Source organism: Benincasa hispida, chromosome 4, assembly GCF_027475165.1.
Source record: "Benincasa hispida cultivar pf3 chromosome 4, pf3_genome.v1.1, whole genome shotgun sequence".
In the NCBI taxonomy this organism is placed as follows: Eukaryota; Viridiplantae; Streptophyta; class Magnoliopsida; order Cucurbitales; family Cucurbitaceae; genus Benincasa; species Benincasa hispida.
The window spans coordinates 30,481,483-30,496,145 of NC_143481.1; the positions used below are offsets into that span (position 1 = coordinate 30,481,483).

The 14,663-nt window shown below is 32.6% G+C and overlaps 1 protein-coding gene across 1 annotated transcript; it reads right to left on the reverse strand.

Annotated features, from left to right (window-relative positions):
- Positions 1 to 1,445: 1,445 nt before the first annotated feature.
- LOC120075470 (serine/threonine-protein phosphatase PP2A catalytic subunit) lies at positions 1,446 to 11,226 on the reverse strand. Its single transcript, XM_039028886.2, has 6 exons — positions 10,501 to 11,226; positions 6,712 to 6,826; positions 4,974 to 5,082; positions 4,818 to 4,895; positions 2,096 to 2,287; positions 1,446 to 1,997 (listed from the first exon to the last, which is right to left on the reverse strand). The coding sequence occupies exons 1-6, from the start codon at positions 10,751 to 10,753 to the stop codon at positions 1,824 to 1,826; spliced, it is 921 nt and encodes a 306-aa protein (XP_038884814.1). The 5' UTR covers positions 10,754 to 11,226; the 3' UTR covers positions 1,446 to 1,823.
- Between the last annotated feature and the right edge of the window lie 3,437 nt (positions 11,227 to 14,663).

A 14,663-nucleotide genomic window follows, 5' to 3' on the forward strand; every position in this document is an offset into this window, starting at 1 on the left:
TTGAGGAATTCTTAAAACTCTTTTGCTTACTTCAAGACCATGATTATGTTAAATATGGCATGAGACACTGCAACATATAGGTAAGCTCTGGCTTTTCCCTTTCCAGTGACCTCCTATCCTTGTAAGTCTTAATGTGGTTCATTGTTGGATTATTAGGAAGTAAAGCAACTTCATAATCCTGTTCAATTGCTTCCCAATAATCACAGCCCTCCATATGGGCTTGCATTCTGATCTGACGGAGCAATGCCACGTGGAGGTAGAAGGCCTACGGGTTGTGAACTTCTTTAGCCACGTTGGATAGTTTTAACCATCAAACACAGGTAGAGATAGTGAAGAAAGATTGTTTGATCCTAATTTCATCTCACTCAATTTTCACAAGTATATCACTCGGTTTTTCTCAGGAATATCTCACTCTCACTCACAAGCTCAAGAATTTGGGCCTGATACCACTATCGTTCTTATTAGAGAGAGAGAGGAGAATTGAGAAAGTGTATTTTTATTCAACCACTTCTCACTATAAATATCAATACTACATGCTAAAAATAACTCTGGTAATCTAATTCCACAAAACTAGCCACTCACTTTATATATAGATACATTAGAACTTTCCCAGAACTTGAACTTTGGACTAATTCAAAACTACATAAATAGGTTGTATCGATAGTATTATCAATATAAATGGATCATATCGATAGTGTTAAGTAAACCCCACCTAGATAAAAATTATAGATCTATCATTATTTCTAACTATTATAAACTAGATCGTATCAATAATGTTATCAATATACTGATGTACACAACCTAATAAAGACTCAAAAAGAAAAATAGAAAGAATTTACTGTACATTTCGAGTTTGTACAAAGAGATTTACTATAGTATAAGAATAACTTTTCAACTTCGTAATTTTGTACAACCAGATTGAATTTAACAGGGGAATAGAAAGAGATTCATTTAAAAATAAGATGCAAACAAGGAGAATTATAGTATGGGTAACTTTTCATCACCGCTCATGCTAAAACATAAAAACATAAAAAATGTAGTCATATCATACGTAATGGAGATAGTATAAGACATAATAATTCACAATTTCATTCTTTATTTCTTTCTGTTAAGAAATTAAAATGCATTATTAGGGATTCAAATGGATAGATGAACCAACATCCACATGATTGGACACGAATGAGTTGATTGAGCCATCCAAGCAACCAAGCCCAAGTATCTTGAATCAAGCACGATCGAAAAGTGACATTCCTCAGTGTCCTAAATTGTTTTTGAAGTTTCTAAAAACATTCTCTAGAGAAGCCAGAAAAGCAGTACAATGGTAAATCAATGTATAAGAATAAGAGAGTCTCGAGTTTGAATCCAATAATCAACATTGAAGATTCCAACCATAAATTTGAAATGGAAGAAAGACGAGACAGGAAACATATACAACTTTGATAGGATAAATAAACAGTTCAGTTGCTGCAGTTTCATTAGCCATTGGGATATCTCAAACATAAATAATACTACAAGCGTTCGAAAAATCAGCTCTCTACTTTGAAAAGGTAAAATTACAGAGCACAAGAAAGGTTATTACCGCTTGCTCGTGTTCGTTCTTAAAAAAAATATACAAGATAATAGGCCTCTGATGCCTTCTGTCATTTTTTTTTTTTTTTCTTGATGAATCAAATCTTCAGCACCATTTAACAGAGCAGCATCAGCACAAACTCGGAAACAAAAGAATGGTGAAAGCTTAAACAAAGAGTGATCCTTTAGAGTCAAATTCACAGTAACACGGCAGATAGAAGAGGAATTACAAGCAGTCGACGGACAAAGAGAGTTTACAAAAAATAATCGGGGGTCTTGCGTGTGGTATCTGGTTCGATTTGCCTAGGTGCAGGGTCAAACTGAAGAAAATTTTGATCCATATTCTCCCCAATCTCGAGGATTGCAGCCATATTCCCACAACGATAACAATAGTTTGGAGCACTAAAAACAGTCACCACGTTCTTGTCCTATAAAGAGGAATATACAAAAAAGAAATAATAGTGTACCAACATCCTTTCCAAAAACAGAAAATAATAATGCAAAACAATCAACCGGGATCACGCACCTGACACCAATTGTATCCCTCCATTACAAGCTGGTGAGCTCTTGATATCAGCGTTAGCCCATTCGTGTGGTTGAATTGAGTGGCAATATCCTGCCCAAAAGTATATCCAGCACCACGCGGAGATATTCCCCAACCACAGCGGTCATCAGGATCGGACCATAAGAGATCACACATTGGTCCTTCATGTGGAACCTATAATATATTCCGGAAGAAAACAATACACGGGTTAGGAAGAAAGAAACATCTCATGATTTGCCCAATACTGCGGTATCCAATTTTTAAAAAATTAAATACAAAAAGTAGACCACGAGGCATCTGTCTTAAACTAATAAAGAAACTATGATTATATAAGTTCACTCCAGCACATCAAATTAACCAAGCAAAAAGAAGTCAAAATCAAGTAAAATTCTTTCATACTCCAAAAATAAGTAAATTGGACTTCATTCTAGACCAAACACTTCAACATCTCCATGAGAAAACCATTGAGAAAAAATGAAAGAACACAAGGGGTATATAAAAAGAAAGCCCACACTGAAAGAGGCAAAGCAACTCTAAAACAAAAAGGGGCTCCAATCAAGCAAAAGATCTATTAGATAATTACAAAAGGCCTTAGACAAGCCCAAAGATTTGTACAATTGGCTCTTTCAAAATTAACAGAGATGTGATCACAGTTTCCACAGAATAGTTGTTGCATAAAATACTCCCACAAATTTCCTTTCCATTTATAGGATCCCTTCCAAAGTTCCCTCTTCCATCGACATTAGATTTCCTTTGGGAAGGCTTGAAGGGATAAATAAGGACGGAGGCAGCCAGTCAGTTAGTTGGAAGACGGATATGGCCCCACAGATTTATGGAAGTCTGGGGGTAGGAAATTTGAGAAGAAATTCTGCTTTGCTCTTAAAATGGTTACAGAGATCTGCTCAAAATAAAACAGACTTGTGGGAAAATATTATAAGAACCTAATATGAGCAAACTTATAGCAGCAGGCTTCCAAATTTAATTAAGTAGTCCAAGTACAGCCCCTGGTAACGCATCAGATTACAAGGTAGGAAATGGGGAAAAGAATTCAGAAGATAATTGGGCCACAACAAAACTTTTTGGTCAGGAGTTCCCTCCATTTATGCAATAGCTAACTCCAAAAGACTATCTGCAATTGTTGGTCTGCTGCTGGTGAAGCTTGGGACACTTAGAAGAAGTCTCCTTGACAGAGATCCGGAAGAATGGGGAAGTCTCATCACAATTTAGAGGGGAAAAGGTCAATCAAAGAGGAAGAGAAGTTTGCTGGCTTCCAGAGAATTCAGTTTTCTTTCCAAGTCGGCCTCCAAATTATTACATGGGAACACCACTTATTTGAATCAATTTCTCACCAAGTTCTCATAAAAAAACTTCCTCACAAAGTCAGATAATGGAAGGAAAAGCCCAAAGAAGGTGAAATTATTCATTTGGTCCATAGCACATTGCAGCCTAAACATGATGGATAGAGTTCAATGAAAACACCGAGAGCTGGCTCTCTTGAAACATGTGCTTCCTCTGCGGAAAAACCTCTAAGAACAGCAACCACCTTTTTCTTCACTGTCAATTCACCTAGAAGAGTCGGATGTTCCTCATTAATTTTTTTGTTATGGCTTGGTGCCCTCCAAAATGTACTGAAGATGGCCTTTTCAAATTGCTGTCTGGCAGGTGGTTTACAAAGAAGACCATGATTTTGTAGCACAACGTTAGTAGAAGTCTCCTTTGATTGATTTGGAAAGAAAGGAACAACATAGTGTTCTCAAATAAGTCTTCTTCAAGGATTTTTTTTTTTTTTTTTGGATGCAGTTTACAGCCTTTACTTGGAGTGCCTTACACACTTCTTATAACAGAGCATTTTCTGATTAGTTTAGATTGGAAGACTTGCTTTGTCAACCCTCCGAATTAGGCCTCCCTCTATCCATAAGGCCTTGGCTGTATGTTCTTCTCCTTTGAATATATTTTGCTATGTTTCTCACCAGAAAAGAATATAGTACCCCCACGAAAATAACCGACAATAGGGTTCTTCTAATGCCAAAATCCAGATGAATACATGTACATAGAGGAGATCCAAGAATTAGATGAATAGTACTGGTTTCAAGAATTCCTGTTCTTCTTTTAACACTAAGCAAGTAAATTTTGCATTTGACTCAAATATTTTGCAAAACCAATCCACAAACAGCTATATTATATATCTTTTATCAGCCATTGTTTAAAATAGAACTATAGAAGTAAACATTCTGTTAATATATCAGTGGTTTCTGAAAGCATACTAGAGCATAATGGCTCCGTAGAGCTTGAGCACAAAGGGTTAAAAGAAAACAGGTTGTTTTACAATGAGGCGCCAAATAAAACAACATACATGGTTTTTTGTACATGAAAAAAAACATAGCATTAAGAATACAACGATAATTAAAAATATATATCTTAGAGAAATTAGAGCGTAATTGCAGATAGAAATCAACCTCTTTCAAAAGTATTTACTTGTTTATTTAGAAACTTATAAAAATAAAATTAAATAAAATAAGGCTTGACGCACCAAGCCACAGGTGGAAGTGAGCCTCAACAATTGAAGCGAGGCGCTCTTGTATTGCTTTCTAAAAAAGCATGCCTTTTAAGTTTTAAATATTATCACTTTATAGCCCGATGGTAGTCAGCCTTTGACTTGGAAGTATTTAAAATTAACCACATGCTTATTAAATTACATTAATACCTCTTGAATTCGGTCCAAAGCTCTGATGTTATCCAAGGTATCCAAAGATGGCGAAAGTCCTCCATGCAAACAAAAAACCTAGACAAGGATAATTATAAACTATTAGAACCCGTCTAACAATCCAAATAAGGAATTTATGACATGAGAAACACAGACCTGGCTCTCAATTAGAGCTGTAAGAGGTAAATAATCAAAGAGGTCGGTAAAGTGCTTCCAGACATTTGCATTTCCATATTTTCTCAAACACTCGTCATAGAATCCATAACTGAAACAAAACAAAATCAAATAATAAAAACAGATAAAGATGATTGGAGTAACCAAAAATTTCTCGTGCTTGCCACACTTGATAATTAGTAGCACATATAAAATGAAAGAATAACAATTTGCCACCTTCTCAAATATGTGAATTTTCAGAAGCTTTTTTTTTAGTTTCACGTGCACGTGTGAATCCAGTAGAAAAAGGTTTTTTTTTTTTTCAAGAAAGCATAACTTTTCATTGATATAATGAAAAAAGACTAATGCTCAAGGATACGATAACCTTCAAGAGGAAAGAGAAAATGCGAGAAAACTAAATGAGAAGAAATACTAATGAGATACAATGAACCCTGTAGAAAAAGGTGTTAAACACATTCCTAGAGCAGCTGAGAGGAAGGGTTGTTAATGCAAGCAAAAAGCATTCAGCTTCACAACCAAAATATATTTTGCAGATGTCAAATGACAAAACTTTGTTCCAACAAGAAACCCTAGCATACCACCATTGTCTTTTAATAGAGTGGGCACACAGACCAGTTTCCAAGTATTTCCACTATCTCACAAGACAACCACAGCCCCAGATCCTACGATACTTAGATGTCTGAAAACTCAAAGGATTTTAATATCCTAGATATGTGGACGCTGTGGGGTTTGAACCTTAGCATCAAATTTGAGTACTTCCTAATTTGAACTTTAATATCCCAATTTGAATACCACCAAATTTTAATATTCTGGTTCTCAATCCATAGCACTCCATATCTTTGTATGCGTTAACAGAAACACGTGATAACTTACACTAACACTTAACCTTAAAAACAGATTGTATATGAAAATTACTGTGACACGAAAATTAATACTTAAAAAAAATCAACGGAAACCGGGTGGAATCCTACAGAGAAATTCAGTATAATAGAGGAACAGGCTCCCAGTTGTCATTATTGAATGAGGCCAGCCTAATCTCCAAAAATCTTTTGTAATTGTCCTTCAGACTTCGTTAAGACTGAAGCCCTTCTTTATTTTATTAGGCTTTTTGTTCTTTATTGTTGGACGATTGTTTATTGGCTCCCTTTTGTGTTCTTTCCTTTCTTAAAATGAAAGCTTAGTGTTTTCCCTAGAAAAACAACTCTCCTAGGAGATCAATTGTTTGGGGCCTGGACAAAGCAGGGTGTTACTCCTGCAAACATTTGGATGCCTTTTGGTGCAAGCAAAAAATCCCTTAAAAGTTCGAAGATATCCTCACATCCATCTCTCCAAATTGATACAGCCTTTGCAAGCAGATTTTGGGGGACCAGGACCACCATTTTTATTGTCCATACTGAATCAAGCTATTGAAGGCTTTTGAGTTTCAGGTCCATATAATGCAATTAAAACAGGGAGAGCAAGCCATGACCATTTAAAATGGGGAACTGTTATAAACTTATAAAAAAGCATTACAAACAGAAAAGTACAAGTCGAAATAAGAGAACAACACAGTTTTAGGAAAAAAATATATATATAGGAAAAAATATATATAAGTCCATTGGTGGAAGCATAGAGTAAATACAGTATGTCGATGAATACAAAAAACATAATGATATGTTACAAGTACAAAAAACTTCAGTTCAAATAATGGAAGAAAGTAGAGGAATATAAATCATCTTACACTTGAGTTATTTGCCTGCTCTCATGATTTCCCCTCAATATTGTAATTCTATCTCTATAACGAACTTTTAGAGCCACTAGAAGTGTAACAGTCTCCACAGAATAGTATCCACGGTCTGCACCAATGATATATTGATTCATGACAATGAGAAAACAATACAAGTCATTGCACATGAGAGAGTTTTCAACATATCAATCAAAATATCAACTATCTACCGGATCAATCAATAGAAGACAATGAAGAATACATTTCTTCAAAGGGAAACAAACTCTACTGAAAACCAAGGAACTTATTTGACGGTTATCTTTCCATTTTTTATTTTAAATGGAAAATAAGCAATACATTGACATGGAAAAGAAATATTACAAGAAATAAGAGATCTTTTTTATATCTGTGAGTATCCAAGCCAACTTACGCACACCTTGACTAATTTCACAAGACAACCTGTCTAATCATACAACATTTGAATATCAAGGAAATTCATACGATATTAAATCTTTGGTAGGTGGCCACTATAGATCGAACTCATTCCCTCTTAGCCCTTTATCAAACTCAATGCCCTTTATTTACCAAAAGGCCAACCCATGATGGTTAAGAAAGAAGAGATACAAAGCCTCCAATAAAAACAATTAAAAATTTTATACAACTAAAATCCCAACGAGGGTATGATTATACAAAAAGGTGGGAAGAAAAAAATTATAATCTACAGATTTAATATTCTTGATTAATAGGAAATAAAGAAAAAGAAAAAAATGATATGGTTAAAATACCATTTTGGTCCCTATATTTTAGGATTTGTTCGATTGTAGTCATTGTACTTACATATGTTCAATCTTAGTCTCTATACTTTCAATAAATCTTAAATTTAATCCTTCAAAGTTAGATTTTATCGAATTTGGTTAATTAATAAATTTTATCGAATTCGGTTTATGTCTCAAGTCCTTTTGTGGTTTTTTGTTTATGCTATGTTTTGTTGTATGCTTTTGTATCTCAGAGCACTGATCTCTTTCACTCTCTTAATGAAAAATTTTGTATTTTTTCTAAAAACAATAATAATTTTCATGCAAAATTATACACAAGTTTTCCAAAATTTATAGTCAAAAGACGCATAGATAATAATAATAAAAAAATCAATAATAAACTAGCATTAGAGACTAAATTTAAGATTTATTGAAAGTACATAAATTAAGATTGGACATTGAAAGTATTCGAACTAAAATTGAACAAGTCCCAAAGTCTAGAGACCAAAATGATATTTTAACCAAAAAAAAAGTATATCTATCCTATATTATATCCCAACTTCATGCTTGTCTTAACCGTTATACTTTACTTTTTTTCAAGCCTCATGAACAAACGTAGAGCTGAACTCCATATTTCCTCAAACCTTTGATAGACATCTAATCCCCAATTTAACAACTTGTATGCATCCACAAGCAAAAACGTAAATGGAAAAAAAAATCAATGCCTCGAAATCTTGAGATTTTGGATTTACAAAGATCGTCTACAGAGGGATGGACATGATGGTGTTGAGTGAAGTGGAAGATGAAAATGAGGGAGGGGGAAAGTTTCCTTTGTCAGACATTATTGGAAATATTGTTTAAATGACCCACTAAACTATACTCAGTAAATAAGGTCTGACTAGTCCTACATCTTGTTCAACTACTATGGGGTGCTTGACCTAAGTAAAATTATGTAGATATTTATAAGCCAGATCCTACGCACATCTTTTTCATGCTCCATCTTATCCTTTTACTAGGAAAACCTTTTATTTATATGAGAAATATAGTACAACAACAGGGGAGGTAGGCAAGGCACCACCCAATCCCAAGACAATAAGGATCAATGCTTCCGTGTGACATTTACAAAGTTCAAGACTACTACTTATACACGTTCAAAGCAGTCTCCCAATGTTTTTTCAGTGTAGGAAAACATGAACAAGTAAATTAAGAGATTCTAATTTGTGTTGGCCAATACAAAAGACAAGTTCAAAGATGGCCAATTGTTGCTATGAGTAGAAACCAACACGCCACCCAAAACTGAGGGTTAACACCATGGTTTCAAAGTGCTTCTCACAAGATACGATTCAATGCAAATAAGTTCCAAACCTACCTATTGTAACTCAAGAACTCTACTCAACCAGAGACCATTCAAGCAATGAATTCTAATGTGATGTCAAATCTTAATAGGTACCCCCATTATAAAATTTCTTCTAAAACAACATTCGGTATGATAACTTCCTCCTAATCCAACAACATTCTACAATATTTGACATCACCAAACTTTCAAGATTTCATGAAGAGTTGGTGACCAACTAAAAAGCACAAATATGGATACAAGCCACGGATGTGACATGACACAGACACTGTGACACGCCATATTTTAAACATTTAGGACACAATAAGACAAGCAAACGTTTATTAAAATATACATTTTAAAATATATATCACTTTTGTACCAAAAGAAAATACAAAGTAAATGGGTTGATGCATTTATATGCTTAAAATTTAGACTTCACAATCAAAATTTATTATTATTGTCATATATGAATCTTTTTAGTCTACTCAACAAGTGTTCTATGCATGTCCAATACATTTGTTGGACTAATAAGTGTTTGATACGTGTCTAACAAATGTCCAAGTGTCCGACATGTGTTGGAGTCGGATGCGTTTGCCCATATAAAGTGTTCGTGCTTCTTAGGTGACCAACAAAGGCTTATAAACAAAAGATCTCAAAGACATCTAGGATAGTGTTATACATTTGACAACTACACCAATTAATCACAAAAAAATTTTACTTAACCAAAGCAAATCTTATGGCAAACTTTCCAAGTGTAACCAAACTTTCATGGGAAAAAATGAAAGAATAAATACTACAATACAACTGATATTTGAACACATGTATCAACATTTTTCCCAAAAGAACACAAGGAACAATTTCATAGGTTAAACAAACCCCGAGATTATACAAACCTATCAAATTGGCTAAAGGAGTGTTTAAACTATAGTTATTGGCAGGAGAATAACATTTCCATCGAGTGAAGGCAACAAGAGGAGTCTCAAAGAAGTTATAAAGGTATTAACTTCCTTCTCTATGATTTTTCTTCATTTAAGCTCCTTTTCCTTCATTATTTTGTCGATAATAGTATACCAATCATTTTCTTTTCCCTTTCCTTTCAACCCTATTTGTACCAATTTTATACACAATAAGTTCTGCAGTTAACAGTTTGCACGAAATATTTACAGATACTCTTCGATAGAATATTTTTGTATGAGTCTGGGTGTATGTACATATTACTTGTGCATATACACTCGTCAAACTAAACCTCCACTAAGACTATATCCATCAAATTAACAGTCAAGAATCTAAGACAAACAAGGTGAACAAACTTAATGACGAAGATGTTAATAAATGGTCATTTCGCTAATCCGAATTGAAATCTGACTTATCTATGAGTTATAAAATCGAACAAATTAAGGACCAGAAGTAAAGCCCAAAATCAACCATGTACGGTGATTAACTTAACCTCCGCATGTCTATATCCCCAACATGTATTAGATTAGTAATCAGATTTTTTTTTAAAAAAAAAAAAAGTTTTAAACTAAATACCATAAATCTAGAATCCATATCATGGATTGATAAGTTACCGAGACCAAATAATATTAATAATAATAATAATAATAATAACAACAATAATTCATAAGAAGCGTTTTCATGGGAAAGTAGTCCGCTACAGAAAGATAGTATAAAGTTGAAATGACCTAATAAGCACATTGAGTGTGAAAAACTCACCAACATAATCACCCATGAAGAGATAATTAGTGTCAGGAGCATTCCCTCCTATCCGAAACAGTTCGACGAGATCATAAAACTGGCCGTGAATATCCCCACAAACGGTGACCGGGCACTTAACCGGCTGAACGTTCCATTCCTCAACCAATATCGTCCTTGCCTGATCACAAAGCGTCTTAACCTCGGGCTCGGACAGAGGCTTACACTCCATCAGATGCTCGATCTGACGGTCCAGATCCGCGTGAGACGGCATCGTCTTTAGAAACTCTTCAGATCCGCAATTAGAGATGGAAGATTGTGAAGGGAGTGGATCGAGAAGCTACCGATCTCTCCACGCTCCGGGAGAGAAATAGAGAGAGAGAAAAGAGAGAATCCGTCGTTTTGTCAATCGGAGTCCAAAACCATGAGAATCAATGGCAGGAAATAGGTCGAGCTAGGAGAATCGAGGAAGAACAAAGCAGATGAAGATGGTTCCAAGTGCGAAAGCTTGGATCATCTGTTAGCTCGTTGGGAATTTGAGTTTCTCTTTTTTTTCTCTTGAATTTTCTCGGGAAAATTCGTAAAATGGAAATGCAAATTATATTTATGTGTAGGGGAAAATTGAAAGAGGGAAAGGGAGATTTGCCGGATGGGAGACCTCCAAATTGAAACTCGAATGCAAATGAAATGAAATTCCATTTCTATTCTCTCTCTCTCTCTCTCTCTTAATTTATTCATTTTAATTCTACTTTCAATATTTGTATCTTTATTATAAATTCTCTTCCATACCAACGTAAGCTATCTCAATTTACATAAATATATCTAAAATGAATATAGCTCAATTAATATAGGTTTGTACCATTAATTTCGAGATTTTGAAATTCGATTATCTCATATTATATATTATTAAAAAAAATTAACATAAAATATGTATTATTGATTAAGAGATTAAAGGTTCAAATTCTTACCCTATTAAATTGAGTTTTGATTCTCTCACTTCACATTTTAATGTCAACAAGAGCGCAGCTCAACTGGCATAGTATTCATATTATTGACCTCGAGATTTGAAGTTCGATTTTCCCACCTCACACTTTAATTACAATACCTTTAAAAAAAAACTTGAAATTTGTTCAATTTTAATCTTATATTTTCAAATATTCAATTTTAACTTCTTTAATATCATTCAATCTTTAATTTAGTCCATATTATTATTATTATTTTATTAAGTTTTTTAAAAGAATTCTATCATCTAGCGTTTTCACTATCAACTTTAAACATGTAGTCATACATATACACACACATATATTATTGCATGAGAATTATTATTATTATTATTCAATTATCCTAAAATTTAACTTTGAAGTACTAAAAATTAAATATTTGAAAATATATTAATTAAAATTGAATAAATCTTCAAAATATGGAGATTAAAATAATATTTTAACCTAAAAAACTAACTAATAACAATTAATAAAAATCTAATGAAAAAGATAGATATTAAAGTAATTTTTCTCTATTGATAAAATAAAAAAAATAAAGGTAAAATTATCAAAAGTGCTTCAAATAAGTGCAAAAGTTGAAAGAAGACATTAGACATAATTTACAATATAGCATTGATGTAATATATAAAAATTGATTAGGTAAATGATTATAATCATTTGAACTAATATAAATGGTTAAAATGGTTTTAATTTTTCTTTTTTTAAAAAAAATAATTTTTCTTATAGATATAAAAATATTATTTTTTTAAAAAGAAAAAGAACGGCCATATCAATTTCGATCTCTATTATAGAAGATTTCTTTTTAAACAAATTTAATGTTTAATCATTTTTCTTGGAACAAATTTCAAATTTGAAGGAGAATTATGATTGAATTTTGTACCTTAATTAATTTGGTTATTAGTTAAAACTTTTTTTAGTATAACAATTGTGAAAATAGAGAATTGAACTTCCGACCTCTTGAATAGAAGTGTTTATCAATATCACTAAGCTAAGTTCACTTTGATGATTAATAATTATATGATGATCATATGAAATTAGAAGTTGTTGGTTAAAATTAAATGACAACGAAAATTCAGATTTTTTAAAAAAAAATTTGAGAATTAAAAAGAAAATTCAGATTACGTTTTATATTATTTTTATTTTTAATGATTGTTTCGTCAAAGAGTGGAATATGGAAAGAAGCGAAATTTTTTGTTTTCCCGGTGGCTCCGCCGAGTCAAAACCAAACAAGATCATGCCACGTGTTCCTCAATGTTCAATTGAACATTTTTGCCTATGTAGTATTATTTTATTTTTACATATTGAAAGTTCCGAAATAATATTCGGATCCTATCTTTATGTTGGTGTCAAATTTGATTTACTCTTCAATTTTCACTTAAAACTTTTAATTTAATTAAATTTCACCTTTTTTTAAGTCAAGTGAAGATTCGAAAATGAATTCAGTTCATGGCATAAATATATGTTAATGACGAAGACAATAAATATAGAGAGGGTTTCCAACCTTTTATCTCATAGTAAAATATATATATATTTCTAAAGTTAGATTATACCGGACTAACAAATTAAATTGGACTCTAGATTTAGATACATGTTGCAATTTCTATCATCTATAAAAAATGGAGTTATTTTTTATCAACAAATAATTATTTCGTATATTATTGATAAAGGCTATTTCTATGTTGATTATTGATAGATGTATATCGCTTATCAACTATATTTATGTTTATTGTTGATGAATAATTTATATGTTTATTATCGTTAGACCTATGTTAATAGGTGATTTTTTTTTAATTACTATGAGTATTTTTATGTATATTAATAACCATTTTTACATGTTTGGTAAATTTTTATTTTTTTTATTTTTTTGTCTACTACGGATTGAAAATATTTTCATATTTAAAATTGATAGATCAGTTATACATCTTTAATACGTATATATCACTTATATGTGTATAAATGTTCATGGTATATTAATGATAGATTGTTATTAGTAATTTATTGTTTTTAATATTAAGTTATCATTGGTTTACTATTTTTAATCTTTTCATATATTATATCAATGGTAGACCAAAATGAGAAAAAAAACTGTAAAAGAAAACGTCATTGATATTCCCTTTTTAATTTGATTCATATGGTATATCAACCATAGAAATAATAGTATATAAATAGGGCTAACTATCACAAATTAAAAATAAAAGTTAAATATCGTCAGTATATCCTTTTTTTTCCCTTATTGGTAATAAGGGTGTGTATATATGTATTCAACTATGAGTTGAGATATGAACTCAACTTAGTATTTGGGGGCCAATTTTATATATCACTGATATTTTATACTTATGTCCACCAACTTAGTGACATTGTGCTAAGTCTTCTTCACCACTAATGCTCCCGTTGCTACTCCAGCCACCACCTCCGGCTAACTCTGACGGCTATTAATTGAAACGCACCTAAAAAAGTGTTATTTGTTTGTATTTAGAATAGTTTTTACATGATTTTATTATATTTGGTGTTGTAGGCTAGTGTTTTTAGGAATTTAGTAAAAGATCGAGATTCATATTTGCTCAAGAAAGTCAAAACCGATCAAAACATGAAAAAAAAGGATGAAAAAGATGAAAGTTGTTCAAACAGAGGGGTACTGCGGCGTTGCACGACGCTATGCACAGTGCCTTTTACCGAGAGCAACCATTCGAAGAGCGTTGCAGCGCTGCACTAAAAAGAGCATTGCAGTACTATAAGAGTTTTCACAGTGCTGTTAAAGAGCGTCACCATGCTAGTGCTGCAAATTAAGGGGGAAAAGTGTTCTTTTGGAAATTATTGTATTTATTAGTCCTAGGGTTTTTGACAATTAAATTCATCCATCCACAGAAAAAAATAGAGTTTTAGAGAGTGTTTTGGCTGCAAAATAGTGTTAGAGAGAGGGAGAATCATTTAGAGATCGTTTGAGGTTCTGAGGTGCATCAAGGAGTTCTGGCATGTTCCATCGATGGAATTCATCACCAGAGTAGTGTTTTCTTATTTCTCTTTATTTTTCATTCTTTTCATGGTTGTTGCAATGTATGAGTACATGTTTATAGCAACGATGAGTGGCTAAATATTGCAGTTTTAGGATGTTGATGAACTTTGTTATGGATTTAAGTTAAGCTTTGTATTTTCTACGGATGTTGTGGATTTGAATGTTTTCTA